General features: G+C 45.3%; 1 protein-coding gene across 26 annotated transcripts in view; it reads left to right on the forward strand.

The window, feature by feature from the left end:
* The window catches only part of NBR1 (NBR1 autophagy cargo receptor), a 41465-nt gene extending 23587 nt beyond the window's left edge, over positions 1–17878 (forward strand). For 8 of the 26 annotated variants that reach the window (XM_045375930.3, XM_065532433.1, XM_015438531.3 and 5 more), the window contains 9 exons: positions 315–464; positions 933–1008; positions 2672–2782; positions 3035–3199; positions 6268–6703; positions 7809–7903; positions 8726–8798; positions 9769–9874; positions 16103–17878. In XM_045375930.3, coding sequence (XP_045231865.2) covers positions 315–464; positions 933–1008; positions 2672–2782; positions 3035–3199; positions 6268–6703; positions 7809–7903; positions 8726–8798; positions 9769–9874; positions 16103–16276 — 1386 coding nt within the window. In that variant the 3' untranslated portion in view covers positions 16277–17878. The remainder of the gene's footprint in view (positions 1–314; positions 465–932; positions 1009–2671; positions 2783–3034; positions 3200–6267; positions 6704–7808; positions 7904–8725; positions 8799–9768; positions 9875–16102) is intronic. The other 18 variants (XM_015438532.3, XM_045375935.2, XM_074019737.1 and 15 more) reach the window with 5 other exon arrangements.
* The last annotated feature ends 123 nt before the right edge of the window (positions 17879–18001 follow it).

Consider the following 18001-nt stretch of genomic DNA (forward strand, 5'->3'; position numbering starts at 1 on the left):
AGTGCACAGTTTTTTAATGCAATTTCTTTGTATTAGTCGGGCAGAGTGTTTACTGCTTAAAGTTACCCAATGTTAATTTTCTGGTTTTGACTATTATAGTTAATGTAAGTTGTCATTAGGGGAAGCTGGGTGAATGTGAATTCTCTCTGCTGTTTTTACAGCTTTTCTATAACTGTAAAAATATATCAAAAACATTTCTTAAGTTTTTTAAGATACAGAGGTACAGCAGAGTTTTTATTTTTGGGGGCATTGTCAGCCTGCCTCTTCAGTTCTGTTGAAGGCCTAAAATTTGTCTCAATGGTTTGTCTCTATAGGAAGCTTTTCTTCTGGCTAAAGAAGAAAGACAACTTGGTGAAGTGACTGAGCAGACAGAAGGATCAGCAGCCTGCATCCCACAGAAGGCAAAAAATGTTGCCAGTGAGAGGGAGCTCTACATCCCATCTGTGGATCTTCTGACTGCCCAGGTGGAAGATTCAGCACTTTGTAGGGCAAGGGACAGAGGGAGAGAGCACAGGAGAGAAGGTGGTAGAGCCATAGGCGGTAATCAGGAAATCAGAGATATGCCCACTTTGATCTAGTCCGGTATATTTAATGGGAAGGAGATCACCCATGGAAGCAAATTTGTAAACTAGATGTTTCCTCTTTGAATTGGGAACTCAATCCTGTACTTCCCCACAAACTCCCTTTAGTGGCCTCTTCACTTTGGCCTAGCTGATTCTCCTTTTTACCTGCTGCATTTTCTCTTTCCTGCCATTTGGTTATTTCAACACCTAATTCCTATTTAACTCTTCCTTTTTTCACTTGTCTGGAGACAGGCATGAATTTGAACAGAGTTGAATACAAGACGATGTGGAAATGGTCTACAGATCCCATCAAGACGTGGCTCCAGCATGCACTCCAAACAGCCTAACATTGTCTGTCTTTTTTTATAGGACCTGCTGTCGTTTGAGCTGTTGGATATAAACATTGTTCAAGAGTTGGAGAGAGTGCCCCATAACACCCCTGTGGGTAAGAATGTCACTCATTTCATCTTGTTCATCTTACTAATAGGCACACAATACCATAGCCTAGACGCTGGTAGTGTTTTATTCTGAGGAAATGGCAAGGAATTCTCCCTCAGTAGGACAGTAAAGCAGCAATCATGGATCCGTTTTCTTTCTTTCCTGACCTTTCTCAAAAGCAACAATATGCTGGGCATGGTGGCTGGTGTCTATAATCCCAGCTCTTTGGGAGGCCAAGGCGGGAGGATCACTTGAGGCCAGGGTTTGAGACCAGCCTGGGCAACATGGTGAAACCCCCATCTCTACAAAAATTACTTTAAAAAATTGGCCGGGCGCGGTGGCTCATGCCTGTAATCCCAGCACTTTGGGAGGCCGAGGCGGGCGGATCACGAGGTCAGGAGATCGAGACCATCCTGGCTAACACGGTGAAACCCCGTCTCTACTAAAAATGCAAAAAATGGCCGGGCGCGGTGGCTCAAGCCTGTAATCCCAGCACTTTGGGAGGCCGAGACGGGTGGATCACGAGGTCAGGAGATCGAGACCATCCTGGCAAACACGGTGAAACCCCGTCTCTACTAAAAAAAATACAAAAAACTAGCCGGGTGAGTTGGCGGGTGCCTGTAATCCCAGTTACTTGGGAGGCTGAGGCAGGAGAATGGTGTAAACCCGGGAGGCGGAGCTTGCAGTGAGCTGAGATCCGGCCACTGCACTCCAGCCCGGGCAACAGCGCGAGACTCCGTCTCAAAAAAAAAAAAAAAAAAAAATGCAAAAAATTAGCCGGGCGAGGCGGCGGGCGCCTGTAGTCCCAGCTACTCGGGAGGCTGAGGCAGGAGAATGGCGTGAACCCGGGAGGCGGAGCTTGCAGTGAGCCGAGATCGCGCCATTGCACTCCAGCCTGGGCGACTAAGCGAGACTCTGTCTCAAAAAAAAAAAAAAAAAAAAAAAAAAAAAAAAAAAAAAAAAAAAAAATTAGTTGGGCATAGCCAGGCATGGTGGCTCACGCCTATAATCCCAGCACTTTGGGAGGCCAAGGCGGGTGGATCACAAGGTCAGAAGTTCAAGACCAGCCTGGCCAAGATAGTGAAACCCCATCTCTACTAAAAATACAAAAATTAGCCGGGCATGGTGGCAGGTGCCTGTAATCCCAGCTACTCGGGAGGCTGAGGCAGAGAGTTGCGTGAACCCAGGAGGCAGAGGTTGCAGTGAGCTGAGATCTTGCCACTGCATTCTAGCCTGGGTGACAGAGCAAGACTCCATTTCAAAAAAAAAAAAAAAAAAGAAGCAATGATACAAGTTTGTGCAAGGCTTTTCCACTGTAAAGGAATCCTCTTCTCTTTTTTTCTCTAGACATTTTGTCCTTTTGTTCCTTTATATTCTTCTCTTTTTTTCTCTAGACATTTTGTCCTTTTGTTCCTTTATATTCATGGTTTTGTATCTTGGCCATAGCTTTCCAGGCTAAATAACTGTGATTCTTTCTGCATTGATTGATCTGAGATATTTTGCATACTTATTGGTCTGGAGAAATTTTCTGTAAGAGACCTCAAAGCATATCTTGGTTTATTTTAGTTCTGCAGGAGGCAAGAAGCCTGCTAAGTGCTACTTCTGGACACTGACTATTGATGATATGATGCTTTCTCTTGATTGATGGTTCTCCTCTCTTCATTCTCCAGATATGACTCCCTGCATGTCTCCTCTGCCACATGACAGTCCTTTAATAGAGAAGCCAGGCTTGGGGCAGATAGAGGAAGAGAGTGAAGGGACAGGATTTAAAGCACTTCCTGGTAAGGGATTAAATATTTGTAAAGTATTTACATCCTTCCTTTCCATACCATACTCTATTTTACAGCTATCCCCTACTGACCTTACTTAGCATGTAAATGGGCTTTCTTTCTATAGCATCTCATGTTTTGCCTCACCTTCACGTGGCACAGATAGCAGCTATTCCTTGGTTTAGTTTTAGCATGGGTAATGACTGGTGAACATTCCTCAGCACTTTAAACACTAAGTGCAGACAAGGTTCATATGTCTTTCAGATTCTACAGTGTCAGTAAAGAGAAAGACTCAGAACATTGCTTCTGTGGAGGAAGCAGAAGAAGACCTGAGTGGGACCCAGTTTGTGTGTGAGACAGTAATCCGATCCCTTACCTTGGATGCTGCCCCAGACCACAACCCTCCTTGCAGACAGAAAACCTTGCAGAGTGAGTGTCCTTGCATTTCCCCCACCTAGCAGGGTGACACCTGAATCGTGACTGCCAGACTTGATGAGTTAGATGTGCTGTTCTTCACTGAGAGTGAAAGGAGAGTGAATCTTTGTTAGAAATTCTGATCTTGTTTGTGTCTTTAGACTCTACATATGCTACCTGACTGTTCTAATTAGAGCATCAGGAGCAAAGAAGCCACCATACTCCTTTTTCCGTCTTCTCGGGCAGAATTACAGCTGCACTCCACAGTGGAATAGCAGCCAGTTGTGCTGCCTGGATTCTGCAGTAAGGAATCTTCCTGTAATTTGACAGAGCTCCTTAGCAAAGACCCCTCTGGGTAGCTGAGTTGTCTGCTTTCTCCAAGGGCAGCAGTCCCAGAAACAGTGGATAGAAACAGGAGTACCAAACAAAGTTTCTCAAGGTTAAATTCTGCTGTAATAAATGCCTTTATAGGCCGGGCACAGTGGCTCACGCTTGTAATCCCAGCACTTTTAGGAGGCTGAGGTGGGTGGATCACCTGAGGTCGGGAGTTCGAGACCAGCCTGACCAACATGGAGAAACCCCATCTCTACTAAAAATACAAAAAATTAGCCGGGCGTGGTGGCTACATGCCAGGGATTACATGCCTGTAATCCCAGGTACTCGGGAGGCTGAGGCAGGAGAATCACTTTAACCCGGGAGGCAAAGGCTGTGGTTAGCTGAGATTGCGCAGTTGTACTCCAGCCTGGGCAACAAGAGTGAAACTCCATCTCAAAAAAAAAGAAAAAGGAATAAATACCTTTATAACAGAAACTTCTGGGTATCAAATAGAACCAATAGCATATATTTTAAGAAGTATCCAAAAATTCAAATAATACTGTGTCAAAATAATATTGGAGAATCTCTTTATCTATTATAATGAAATTTGACCTATATCTTTAAATATTATTTATCTTACTTTTGTTTAAAATACACATGTAAGGCCAGGCGCAGTGGCTCACGCCTGTAATCCCAGCACTTTGGGAGGCTGAGTTGGGCAGATCACGAGCTCAGGAGTTCAAGACCAGCCTGACCAACAGGGTGAAACCCCATCTCTACTAAAAGTACAAAAATTAGCTGGGCGTGGTGGCGTGTACCTGTGATCCAGCTACTCAAGAGGCTGAGGCAGGAGAATTGTTTGAACCTGGGAAGCAGAGGTTGCAGTGAACCGAGATTGCGCCACTGCACTCCAGCCTGGGTGACAGAGCGAGACTCCATCTAAAAAAATTATAATAAGACAGTGGCTCATGCCTGTAATCCCAGCACTTTGGGAGGCTGAGGTGGGTGGATCACAAGGTCCGGAGATCGAGACCATCCTAGCACAGTGAAACCCCTACTCTACTAAAAATACAAAAAATAAGCCAGGCATGGTGGCAGGTGCCTGTAGTCCCACCGAATCAGGAGGCTGAGGCAGGAGAATGGCGTGAACGCGGGAGGCGCAGCTTACATTGAACCAAGATCAAGCCATTGCACTTCAGCCTGGGCAACAGAGTGAGACTGTCTCAAATTAATCAGTCAATCAAGCAATCAATCAATTGTGCATATCTTTATATGTTTTTCCACATGTGTGTACAAATACATAACAAAATGGTCTGGAAACACAATACCAAAATATTCACAGCTGTTATTCTGATAGGATTTATGGGTATTTTTTTTTTTTTTTTTGAGACGGAGTCTCGCTCTGCCGCCCAGGCTGGAGTGCAGTGGCCGGATCTCAGCTCACTGCAAGCTCCGCCTCCTGGGTTCACGCCATTCTCCTGCCTCAGCCTCCTGAGTAGCTGGGACTACAGGCGCCTGCCACCGCGCCCGGCTAGTTTTTTTGTATTTTTTTAGTAGAGACGGGGTTTCACCGTGTTAGCCAGGATGGTCTCGATCTCCTGACCTCGTGATCCGCCCGTCTCGGCCTCCCAAAGTGCTGGGATTACAGGCTTGAGCCACCGCGCCCGGCCTTTTTTTTTTTTTTTTTTTTTTGAGATAAAGTCTCACTCTCACCCAGGCTGCAGTGCGGGTAGCAAGTTTATGGCTCATTACAGCCACAACATTCTGGGCTCCCCCCACCTCAGTTTCCCAAGCAACTGGGACCACAGCCACATGCCACCACACTGAGCTAAATTTTTTTTTTTGTAAAGATGGGATTTCGCCACGTTGCCCAGGCTGGTCCCGAACTCCTGAGCTCAAGCAGTCTGCCCACCTTGGCCTCCCCAGGTGCTGGAATTTTAGGCGTAAGCCACCACACCTGGCCTGGATAGCTTTTTTTTTTTTTTTTTTTGAGATAGAGTCTCTCTGTCACCCAGGCTAGAGTGCAGCGTCGCAATCTCGGCTGACTACAACCTCCACTTCCCAGGTTCATGCCATCCCCCTGCCTCAGCCAGCCGAGTAGCTGGGACTACAGGTGCCTGCCACCACACCCGGCTAATTTTTTTGTATTTTTAGTAGAGATGGGATTTCAACATGTTAGCCAGGATGGCCTTGATCTTCCAACCTTGTGATCCGCCCACCTCGGCCTCCCAAAGTGCTGGGATTACAAGCATGAGCCACCGCGCCCAGCCCCTGGGTAGCTTTTTTATACCCTTTCTTACCCCCTCAAACATGATTGGCCAGTTTTCTCCCATGATTGCATCATCTTTGTAAAGAAGAGGAGGAGAATAGGCATGTAATCCTGCAATACTAGTCTCCTAACTTTTTCTCTTTTTATAGCATTGTTAGTGTATCCATTTTGGTTTAAACTCTACCTCAGTGTATTAACCATCACATGAAAAGGAAAAGGGAAGGGATGGAGCTGCCTCCTTTTGTGATTCATAGAACTTTTTGGAAGCCTGGGTGTTTCTGCCTACCTTGTTTCTGTGAGCTTTGATTCTATTTTGTTTTGCATAGTCTTCAACCTTAGAATGTGGTCATAGTTCCAGAACCAGCCCTTCTCGCTAGTTCTTCCCTCTCCTCTGGCTTTCATAATTCTATCTCATGATCCACAAGGCTTTACCAAGTAAGGATAGTACTTAGGCCTGCTTTTAGCTTCCACCTTAAAATTGGTTGCTTTCATCCTTTAGTGAAATTTGCCTTGCCTGAGGAAGGACCACTTGGAGATGAGAGGGAGGAGATTGTCCATATCACTGAGGAAGAAGCTGTCATGGAGGAGGAGGAGGAAGAGGAGGAGGAGGAGGAGCTCAAAGATGAAGTTCAGAGTCAGTCCTCTGCTTCCTCAGAGGATTACATCATCATCCTGCCTGAGTGCTTTGATACCAGCCGCCCCCTGGGGGATTCCATGTACAGCTCTGCACTCTCACAGCCAGGCCTGGAGCGAGGTGCTGAAGGCGAGCCTGGGGTTGAGGCTGGGCAGGAACCAGCTGAGGCTGGGGAGAGACTTCCTGGAGGGGAGAACCAGCCACAGGAGCACAGCATAAGTGACATCCTCACGTCCTCACAGACTCTGGAAACAGTGCCCCTAATCCCAGAGGTAGTGGAGCTTCCACCGCCACTGCCCAGGTACCACTCACAGCCGCCTCAGCTGGGGTGTTCTTCAGAGGTGAAATAAAGAGTGAGAGGAACCGACCTGATCTCAAAAACCTGTTTTTTCCTCAGTATGGGAAGAGACTATTTTCCATAGTAAAGTCTGAATTTAGATGAATAAAGGTTGTATTTCCCAGTATTTGTGGATTCTGGATTTAAAGAAATATTTGTTTTAGTTGGCCTTAAATTATCTGAGTATAGTCTGTCTGCTTATATTTTGATTACTGAGAGCTGGTTTTGTTTTTTGTTTGTTTTTTTTTTTTTGTTGTTGTTGTTGTTGTTGTTTTTGAGACAGGGTCTCACTGTTGCCCAGACTGGAGTTCTGTGGCACAATCTTGGCTCACTGCCACCTCTGCCTCTGAGGCTCAAGCAATCCTCCCACCTCAGCCCCCTGAGTAGCTGGGACTGTAGGCATGGGCCATGATACCCAGCTGATTTTTGTATTTATTGTAGAAGTGGGGTTTTGCCATGCGCCCAGGCTGGTCGTGAACTCCAGCCTCAAGCAATCCACCCGCCTGGGTCTCCCAAAATGCTGGGATTACAGATGTGAGCCACTGTGCCTGGCTGAGAGCCAGTTTGTAAACACAAACATCCCTGGACCTTCCCTCCTTGTTTTATTGACTCTTCAGTAAAGGCAGCAAAAACTCTACCCAAACAGCCATAATTAGGAAGTTAAATCCATTATGGGAAAAAACACTAAAAAACCAAACAAATTGTTTTCAATTCCCTGGTGAATCTATCTGAATCATTCTTATCCTAATAGTAGGGAAAATGCTGGAGCCTTGCCTATAATGTAAACCATTCTCCCCAAAAGCTAGACATTTCCATTTATTGACACCACTTGATGTAGGTAGGGACATGAACAGACTGAAGCCAACATTTCTAGCTTGGCTGTGGCTAAAGAGGAAAACGGGGTACAATGTAGCCCTTATGACGGAACGCTAAATCCAGACATGTGATTTAGATCAGAAATGTGAAGCCTCTGTAGAGAATTTGGCACTGCTGTGCTGTGTTTACTATTTCTCCACTAATGCCATAAGTGTCTTTTCAATTTACTTTCCATATTGTGTCTTTCTGAAAGGAGCCCTCCTTGTGTACATCATCATGGTTCCCCAGGAGTGGATTTACCAGTTACCGTATCAGAAGTTTCTTCAGTCCCTGATCAGATCAGAGGAGGTAATGATCAGCCTAAGCTTTTTCTCTTTTTCTCTGTTCCTGTCTAATGGAAACCAGGTATAAATAGCCTCTCTGTCTTCGTGATTCTTGGCGGTTTTTAGAAACTTGCCCTTCACAGGCTGAGCATGGTGGCTCACACCTGTAATCCCAACACTTTGGGAGACCAAGGCAGGCAGATCACAAGGTCAGGAGTTTGAGACCAGCCTGGCCAACATAGTGAAACCCTGTCTCTACTAAAAAATAGCAAAAATTAGCCGGGCATGGTTGTGGGTGCCTGTAATCCCCGCTACTTGGAGGCGGAGGTTGGAGTGAGCCGAGATCGCACCATTGCTCTAGCCCAGGCAACAATGCGAGATTCCATCAAAAAACAAAAAGAAAAAACAACTTGCCCTTCACTCTCCATGATCCTCCTGCATACTTGATAATTTCTATTCTCTGGTTGAATATATTGTTAGACCTCACAGAGGCAGTGGAAAGAACACAGGCTTTGTGCCAAACTAATCTAAGTTCCAGCTCTATCTCCACCTTTCCTGACTAGCAGTTCAGCAGGTTTCTAATGGCTGTGAGTCTGTTTTCTTACTACAAAATATATCAGTGCATTGGGATTATAGAGTTGATTTTTCTGATTCAATAAACAGTCATCTTGCATTGCATTTCTGGACAGTTTCTCCTTATCACTTAAACTACCCTTAAAACTTCCCAAATACTTAAAAAAAAAAAAAAAAGACTTCAAACACTGATCTGATTGCCACCTGCCTCAGTAATAGCCTTGCTTGAGTTAGGAAACACTAGGTGCTTATGGATGCTACATCTAACCAATAGCTCTTTTGCTTTTAGAGCCCAGAGGCTCATCAGGACTTGTAAACAGCAGACAGAAGAGCTATGACCACTCAAGGTAACAACCTTGTACAGTCTCTTTCAGAAGCAGGTGGATATCCTAGTATTCCTTCTGCTTAAAATAGCCCTTCACAGCATATACCCATCTTCAGAGGGCAGAGAAGGGGAACCCTCGTTCCTTCTTGTTCTTATTTCTTCTTAAGCCTTTGAGCAACACTAAACAAAGGGCTAAGGCTGATGTTTAAGAGTGTTCTATTTGAGAGGCCGAGGCAGGTGGATCATGAGGTCAGGAGTTCGAGATCAGCCTGGCCAACATAGCGAAACCCCGTCTCTACTAAAAATACAAAAATTAGCTAGGCATGGTGGCGCGTGCCTGTAATCCCAGCTACTCAGGAAGCTGAGACGGGAGAATTGCGTGAACCCAGGAGGCGGCGGTTGCACTGAGCTTAGATTGCGCCATTGCACTCCAGCCTGGCTGACAAGTGAAATGACGTCTGAAAAAAAAAAAAAAGAATGTTTTATGTTCCAGACAAGAAAGTAATGTCCCCAAATTATCTCACCCTTAGCACAGGGGAAAAGGTAGAAAGGTTAAGCCCAGTATACATCTAAATAATTTTTTCTTGGACCTACCTGGTTCTCTGTTCCCACTCATATTAGGCCAGTGTCCAGAAAATCACATTTCCTTTGCAAGGTGTTTTCTCTGAGAGAATAACTGAGCAGACAAACTGTTGATACCCTGGTGTGTCCTCAATCACATTAATTTTCAGCTAGGAGTGAGAGCTGTCATGGTTACCAGAGTCGTGCGTTTCCTGCAGTGCCCATATCTTGCACCAGTAGAGCTGGGCCCTCCATCAGACCATGATCTGTAGCTATAAAGCTGATATGAAAGCAATCGTGTTCTCTTTTTACATCTGATTTTTCTCTCTTAAGGAAATCTTATTTTCTTTCAAGGATTAGAGCCCAGATTATCTTGTAAAAAGGTAATGATTTGTGTCTCTTTGGGGAGATAATTTGGTTTTCTTCTACAGGCACCATCATGGGAGTAGCATTGCTGGAGGACTGGTGAAGGGGGCTTTGTCTGTTGCTGCCTCTGCATACAAGGCCCTGTTTGCTGGGCCACCCGTCACTGCACAGGTCAGTGTGTGTGTCTGTTTTATTTTCCTGAATCTCAACTCCATGTCACCAGTGAAAGTGGTGGCATCTGGGTTGAAGAATAACATGGCATTGTGGAAAGGGCATAGGCTTTAGATTTAGTCTTTGGTTAACACACAACTCTGCCACTTTCTTTTTTTTTTTTTTTTTTGAGACGCGGTCTTGCTCTGTCGCCCAGGCTAGAGTGCAGTGGCGCAATCTCAGCTTACTGTAAGCTCCGCCTCCTGGTTCACGCCATTCTCCTGCCTCAGCCTCCCAAGTAGTCGGGACTACAGGCGCCTGCCACCCGGCTAATTTTTTGTATTTTTTTAGTAGAGACGGTGTTTCACCGTGTTAGCCAGGATGGTCTCAATCTCCTGACCTCATGATCTGCCCGCCTCGGCCTCCCAAAGTGCTGGGATTACAGGCGTGAGCCACCACACCCGGCCAACTCTGCCACTTTCTAACTATATGACTTTAGCCAAGTTACTTACGGGAAAGAAAGAGAAGAATCTATTGTTGATGATCTATTAATATTTTCTATAGAGAGAAGCTGTTCCAGGTGTTGGCACTATGGCATGAATAAAACACCAGTTCTTGGCCAGGTATGGTGGCTCTTACCTGTAATCCTAGCACTTTGGGAGACCAAGGTGGAAGGATTGCTTGAGCCCAGGAGTTTGAGACCAGCCTGGCCAACATAGTGAGACCCCCATCTCTACAAAAAATTCAAAAATTAGATAAGTATGGCCAGGTGCGGTGGCTCATGCCTGTAATCCCAGCACTTTGGGAAGCCGAGGCGGGCAGATCACGAGGTCAGGAGATTGAGACCATCTTGGCCAACATGGTGAAACCCTGTCTGTACTAAAAATACAAAAATTAGCTGGGCATGGTGGCGCGTGCCTGTAATCCCAGCTACTCAGGAGGCTGAGGCAGGAGAATTGCTTGATCCAGGGAGTCAGAGCTTGCAGTGAGTCGAGATGGCGCCACAGCACTCCAGCCTGGTGACAGAGTGAGACTCCATCTCAAAAAAAGAAAAAGATAAGTATGATGGCATGCACCTGTAGTCCCAGTTACTTGGGAAACTAAGGTGGGAGGATCACTTGAGCCCAAGAGGTTGAGGCTGCCATGGTGAGCCACAGTGGAGCCACTGCACTCCAGCTTGGGTGACAGAGGGAGACCCTGTCTCAAAAAACAACAACAGGCCGGGAGCGGTGACTCAAGCCTGTAATCCCAGCACTTTGGGAGGCCGAGGCGGGCAGATCATCTGAGGTCAGGAGTTTGAGACCAGCCTGACCAACATGGTGAAACCCTGTCTCTACTAAAAATACAAAAATTAGCCACGCATGGTGGCAGGCGCCTGTAATCCCAGCTACTCAGGAGGCTAAGGCAGGAGAATCACTTGAACCCAGGAGGCGGAGGTTGCGGTGAGCCAAGATTGTGCCATTGCACTCCAGCCTGGGGGACCAGAGTGAGACTCCGTCTCAAAAAAAAAAAAAAAAGACTCTGAGTCTTGCCTAAAAACTATGGGAAACAAGTGAGGTGCATGGATACTTAAAGTACATGAAGTACATAAAGATACTATGTTGGCCGGGCGTGGTGGCTCACGCCTGTAATCCCAGCACTTTGGAAGGCTGAGGCGGGCGGATCACAAGGTCAGGAGATCGAGACCATCCTGGCCAACATGATGAAACCCCATCTCTACTAAAAATACAAAAATTAGCTGGGCACGGTGATATGTGCCTGTAATCTCAGCTACTTGGGAGGCTGAGGCGGGAGAATCACTTGAACCCGGGAGGTGGAGGTTGCAGTGAGATCGTGCTACTGCACTCCAGCCTGGGCAACAGAGCGAGACTCCATCTCAAAAAAAAAAAAAAAGATACTATGCCTGTGCTATCAGACAGATGAAACACTTCAGCCTGGTGTGCCCAACTAAGGCTTTCTGGTAAATGATGCCTGAACTGAGTCCTAAATGACAGAGTAAATGTTCATCAGGAAAGAGGGAGAGAAAGATCATTATAGACAGTGTAGCCAGTAAAAACGACTTGGAAATGTGAGCATGGAGTGTGAATCTGGTCTGAGAAGAAGAGTAAGATGAAAAAAGACCAGCTGGGCTTGGTGGCTCACACCTGTAATCCCAGCAGGTTGGGAGGCCGAAGCGGGTACATTATTTGCGTCCAAGAGTTCAAGACCAGTTTGGGCAACAGGGCAAAACCCTGTCTCTACTAAAACTATAAAAAATTAGCTGGGCATGGTGGTATACGCCTGTGGTCCCACATACTCAAGAGGCCGAGGTGGGAGGATCACTCCAGCCCGGGAGGCAGAGGTTGCAGTGAGCTGAGATCGCACCACTGAACTCCAGTATGGGCGACAGAGTGAGACCCTGTCTCCAAAAAAAAAAAGGCCGGGCGTGGTGGCTCACACTTGTAATCCTAACACTCTGGGAGGCTGAGACAGGTGGATCATGAGGTCAGGAGTTCGAGACCAGCCTGACCCACATAGTGAAACCCTATCTATACTAAAAATACAAAAATTAGCTGGGCGTGGTGACTTGCCTGTAATCCCAGCTACTCAGGAGGCTGAGACAGGAGAATCGCTTGAACCTGGGAGGCGGAGGTTGCAGTGAGCCGAGATTGCGCCACTGCACTCCAGTCTGGATGACAGAGCGAGACTCCGTCTCAAAAAAAACAACAAAAAAGGAAATCCCTAAGAGAATCCACATGTTGGTGGAAAGGAAGGGTAGAAAAGATAATTAAGAGATGAAAATGGCATAACTTTGAGATGATGATTAAGTGGCTAAAAAGAAGTCAAGGATAGGCTAGGCACAGTGGCTCACATCTGTAATTTCAGCACTTTGGGAGGCCAAGGTGGGCAGATCACTTGAGCTCAGGAGTTCAAGACCAGCCTGGGCAACATAGTGAAACTCTATCTCTACAAAAAATACAAAAAAATTAGCCAGACTTGGTGGTGCACACCTGTAGTCCCAGCTACTCGGGGGACTTAGGTTGGTGAATAGCTTGAGCCCCAGAGGCAGAGGTTGCAATGAGCTGAGATCATGCCATTGCACTCCAGCCTGGGCAACAAAGCCAGACACTATCTTGGGGTGGGGTAGGGGAAGTCAAGGATAAATCCCAAATTTCTGGTTTAGTACCATTTATTAAGATAAGACATGCTGGGAAGGATGTATTTGAGCAGAAGACAACTAGGTCAGTTTTGCTGGACAGTGTTGAGTTTGTGGCATATCCAGGTAAAGGTAAAGATATCCAGAGTGCAGCTGGATATATAGTTGTCCCTCAGTATCTATGGGGGTTGACTCCAGGACCCCCCATGGGATACTGAAATCCATAGATGCTTAAGTCCCTTATATAAAATAGTGTAGTATTTATATATAACCTAGGCATATCTTCTTGCTTACTTGTTTAGTTTTAGTTTTTTAGAGACAGGGTCTTGCTCTGTTGTCCAGGCTGGAGTGCAGCCTAGAACTCTTGGGTTCAAGCAATCCTCTCACCTCAGCCTCTTGAGTAGTAGGGACTACAGGTGGGCACCACCATTCCTGGCTAGTTTTTTAAAAATATTTTTGGGCCGGGCGCGGTGGCTCAAGCCTGTAATCCCAGCACTTTGGGAGGCCGAGACGGGCGGATCACGAGGTCAGGAGATCGAGACCATCCTGGCTAACACGGTGAAACCCCGTCTCTACTAAAAAATACAAAAAAACTAGCCGGGCGAGGTGGCGGGCGCCTGTAGTCCCAGCTACTCGGGAGGCTGAGGCAGGAGAATGGCGTAAACCCGGGAGGCGGAGCTTGCAGTGAGCTGAGATCCGGCCACTGCACTCCAGCCTGGGAGACAGAGCGAGACTCTGTCTCAAAAAAAAAAAAAAAAAAAAAATATATATATTTTTGAAGAGATGGGGTTTCACTATGTTGCCCAGGGCAACTAACTCCTGGCCTCAAAACAATCTTCCCACTTCAGCCTCCCAAAGTACTGGGATGACAGGCTTGAGCCACTGCATCCAGCCCATCTCGTATACTTCATCTCTGCATTACTTACAATACCCAATACAATGTAAATGCTATATAAATAGTTGTTATACTGTATTGTTTAGGGAATAATGACAAAAAAGTCTGTACGTGTTCCTTTTTTTCTCCCCAAGTATTTTCAGTTCTTAGTTGATTGATCCATAGATGAGGAACCCACAGATATGGCAGGCCAGCTGTATCCATCGAGATCACAGGGGAGGGATTTGGCCTGGTGATACAGGCTTGAGAGTCACTTGCCTACAGATTATAGCAGGAGCCATCTGATGGGATGAGGTGTTGCAGGAATAATGGGGAAAGCAAGAAGCAACCTTTAAGGATCAGGGAAAGGAATACTCTGAAAGAAAACTGGGAACTAGGGGGAAAATAAAGAGAGAGTTCTATGCTGGAACTTAGGGAAGGTTGTTTTAACGAGGAGGACATGGTCAACAGCGTTAGATGCTACAGAGAGATGTGAACCGGTGGTGAGTGGAAGTATGCCACACTTTCAAATAGCTAGGCTACAGCAGGCAGAAGCTAGGATACATAAGACAAGAGGAAACATTTTTAAAGTTGGGTGAGACTTTAGAGATGGGCAAGCCAGTAGTGAAAGAGGTTAATAATAAAGATGAGAGACAGATTGGAGATGGAGAAAGATTTTTGAAGTGGTGAGAGGTAATGAGATACAATGCAAGGTACATTCCATTAATCTGCAAAGGAGGATGGATAATCTATTCTGAAATAAGAAGGTAGAAGGGAACAGTGGAATCAGATGTGGAGGGAAATGCTTAACATGTTTGCATACTGTTCTCATCTTTACATACTTTCTCAACAACCCTGCAAAGTAGGAGGTATGAGATATCTTCAGTTCATAAAGTAATCAGTAGCACAGTTGGTTAGTAAATGGAAGATTAGGGTTTGAGTCTAAGCCTGTCTGTCTCCAAAGTTAATAATCTTTCTGCTATACAGCTTCAGTATCCCCAGACTGTGAAATTATGATAACAGAACCAGAGGCCAGGCGAGGTGGCTCACATCTATAATCCCAGCTTTTGGGAGACCAGAGTTCAAGGATCACTTGCGCCCAGAAGTTCAAGACCAGCCTGGGCAACATAGGGCAGACCTCATCTCTAGTAAAAAATTTAAAAATTTGCCAGGTGTGGTAGCACGGACCAGTGGTCCCAGCTACTTGGAAGGCTGAGGCAGGAGGTTCATTTGAGCCCAGGAGGTTGAGGCTGTAATAAACTGTGTTCACACCACTGCACACCAGCCTGGGGAACAGAGTGACACCCTGTCTCAAAAACAAACAAAAAAACAAGCGTTTAAGGATTTAGGAAGGTAATGCTTCCACCATAGGGCTTGAATGAATGAATGTTAACTTCCTCTTACCTATTCTTTTTTTTTTTTTTTTTTTTTTTTTTGAGACAGAGTCTCACTCTGTTGCCCAGGCTGGAGTGCAGTGGCGCAATCTCAGCTCACTGCAAGCCCCACTTCCCGGGTTCACGCCATTCTCCTGCCTCAGCCTTCCGAGTAGCTGGGAATACAGGCGCCTACCACCATGCCCAGCTAATTTTTTGTATTTTTAGTAGAGACAGGGTTTCACCATGTTAGCCAGGATGGTCTCGATCTCCTGACCTCGTGATCTGCCTGCCTCGGCCTCCCAAAGTGCTAGGATTACAGGCGTGAGCCACTGCGCCCAGCCCTTCTTACCTATTCTTTTGGAGGAGAAAAAATCAAGAAGCCTTCCCAGGTTGTAATTTCCCAAGCGGTTTTTTTTTTGTACAGCTCCTCTGCATATCTGACAAAATTTCCCATAGCATCTTTCAGTAACACTTTTATCTTGCTCATACTTGCCCCATCATCACAATGACATTTATGTTCACAGGGTCTCCGGGGCTTGCTGTCATTCCTTCATCTGGCCGAAACATGCTTCTTCCTGAAAGTTCCCCATGAAGTATTCTCCTAGTTCTAAGTAGTTCATTAGCTCCCCGGTTTCCCTTTTCTCCTCCTTCAAGTACACACATAACTAATCTAAAACAGGGTCTTCCCAGTCGGAACCGTTGGTATCAAGTACACAGGAGTGCCATAGCCTTGAATCTAATTACCTAGTACTTTGAATAAATCTGGAAAGTCTGGTATGCTTACAAGATGATACAAATGTATAAAATAAACATTTAAATTATACAGTTTTTTTTTTTTTTTTGCTTTGCTTGTCTCTACACAGCCAATAGTTTCTGAAGATCAGACAGCAGCCCTGATGGCCCATCTCTTTGAAATGGGATTCTGTGACAGGCAGCTGAACCTACGGCTGCTGAAGAAACACAATTACAATATCCTGCAGGTTGTAACGGAACTTCTTCAGATAAACAACAATGACTGGTACAGCGAACGCTATTGAGGAGTGACCTTGTATTAAATAACTGCCTGCTGCTCAGAGATGATCTTTATTCTGTCATTGGGGTATGGGGTAGAAGCCCTTGCTTATTTTTAATCTGATGAATCTGTGTAGAGCCCATTGTTGAGTTACCAAGACAATACCTATTACAGTATTTTGGGGAGCAAGTTAAAGACCAGAACTTAAATTTTCACTTTAGACATTGGATGAATAGTATGAAGACAGTTTTTCAGTTGATTTGGATAAAACTATTTTAGTGCATTGACAAGTATAACTTCAACTTCATATAGAACCATTTTTCTTTCTGCTTTTATTGAAGTTGAGTGTTTTTCTTTGATTAATGTGGATTTTTTATGGGGATATCTGTTAATTTTCAGGTTTTGAAAGACATTAACCTCGTAAGTTGTTTTTAAGAATTATTCTCATAATTTCTGTAACCCAGCTCAAGCTTCATAGCTATTTGGCATTAAAATAACACCCAGAGCATGATAGAAATGTTGTTACTCTTCCTCTCTCAAGGAGAAAGAAATTTTCCTGCAAGACTTAATAGTTGGCACCGTTGCTTTCTAAAGACTCCGTGGTGCATTCAAGAGTACCCAACTTCAAGGGAATCTCTGCATTTCAATGAAAGGAGGAAGAGTGTGCTGATAAACCCACCAGCACCTATTGAGCAATGTCTATTATAGTAATTTTGCATACATTTTTATTTAAGGGAAAAAATTTAGGTAGTGTGAAATATTTTGCTAATCTCGTAGAAAAGGAAAAAATCCTTCTGTTATTTAAAGGGAAAAGTAAATTTAACAGTTACCTTTTTTCTTAATGTCAGGGCAGATCTTATTTTACAGTACAGTGGGGGAAATAGAAACATGTGAAAGGCAAAAGGCAGGCTCCTAAATTAATGTCAGTAAAGTTCAGGGTGGGCAAATGAGTGTGTGTGAGGTATAGGAAATGCTGATGACTTCTTTAATGCTTGAAGTCCGTTCAGAGGTATCCAGCCCTAGAAAGCCTGGAACAGGAAGAGGCAGCTGGTATTGTGCAAAACTTGGATGGGGGCAAAGTTGCTGAAAAAGTTTTGGTTTAACTCCAAGATAAGTGGGAAGGAGCTTGTCCATGGACCCAGGTTCTCACTCTGTTTACAGAAGGGAGTTGAGTACAGTTGGTGAAGGAAGAGGTAACAAAAAATGCTAAATATTTTATCCATGAAAATGACTTCCAGGAAAGGAAGAATATGAATTCCAGACCGAAGGGGAAAAGATAGTTAAAATAGTATTATCTAACCTGGTTGGTATTTGTAATGAATGGTGATTTTAATTAGTCATTAGCCATAATGATGTTTATTTACAGTATAACTCCTGAATGCTACTTAAATAAACCAGGATTCAAACTGCAAGCCAACCAGGCCGTTCATTATTTAAAACATTTTAATCGGGGCTTCCGGGCAGAAGGTGGAGCGGCAGGGTGTGTGTAACTGGATTGATGGGCGGGACCTGTCTTGACCATCGGAGCTTTATAGTCGAGGGCCAGGAGGGCCCGGGTTGTCCTCTCCGTTGCACTTGTACATAACCACCTAAAGAATGGTGAAATAAATGTTCTTCGAAATTCCTATCCGGATTGGCCAGTCCTTGCGGAAGCAGCGTCCGGGCCCTCGGGTAACGTTTGAAGAGTTGGGAGCGTCTTTGGCTGCTGCGTGGCGAAGGGGTGGTCCGGGGGACGAGGGGGTGGGCCCTT

This window comes from Macaca fascicularis, chromosome 16 (genome assembly GCF_037993035.2).
Source record: "Macaca fascicularis isolate 582-1 chromosome 16, T2T-MFA8v1.1".
NCBI classification, from domain to species: domain Eukaryota; kingdom Metazoa; phylum Chordata; class Mammalia; order Primates; family Cercopithecidae; genus Macaca; species Macaca fascicularis.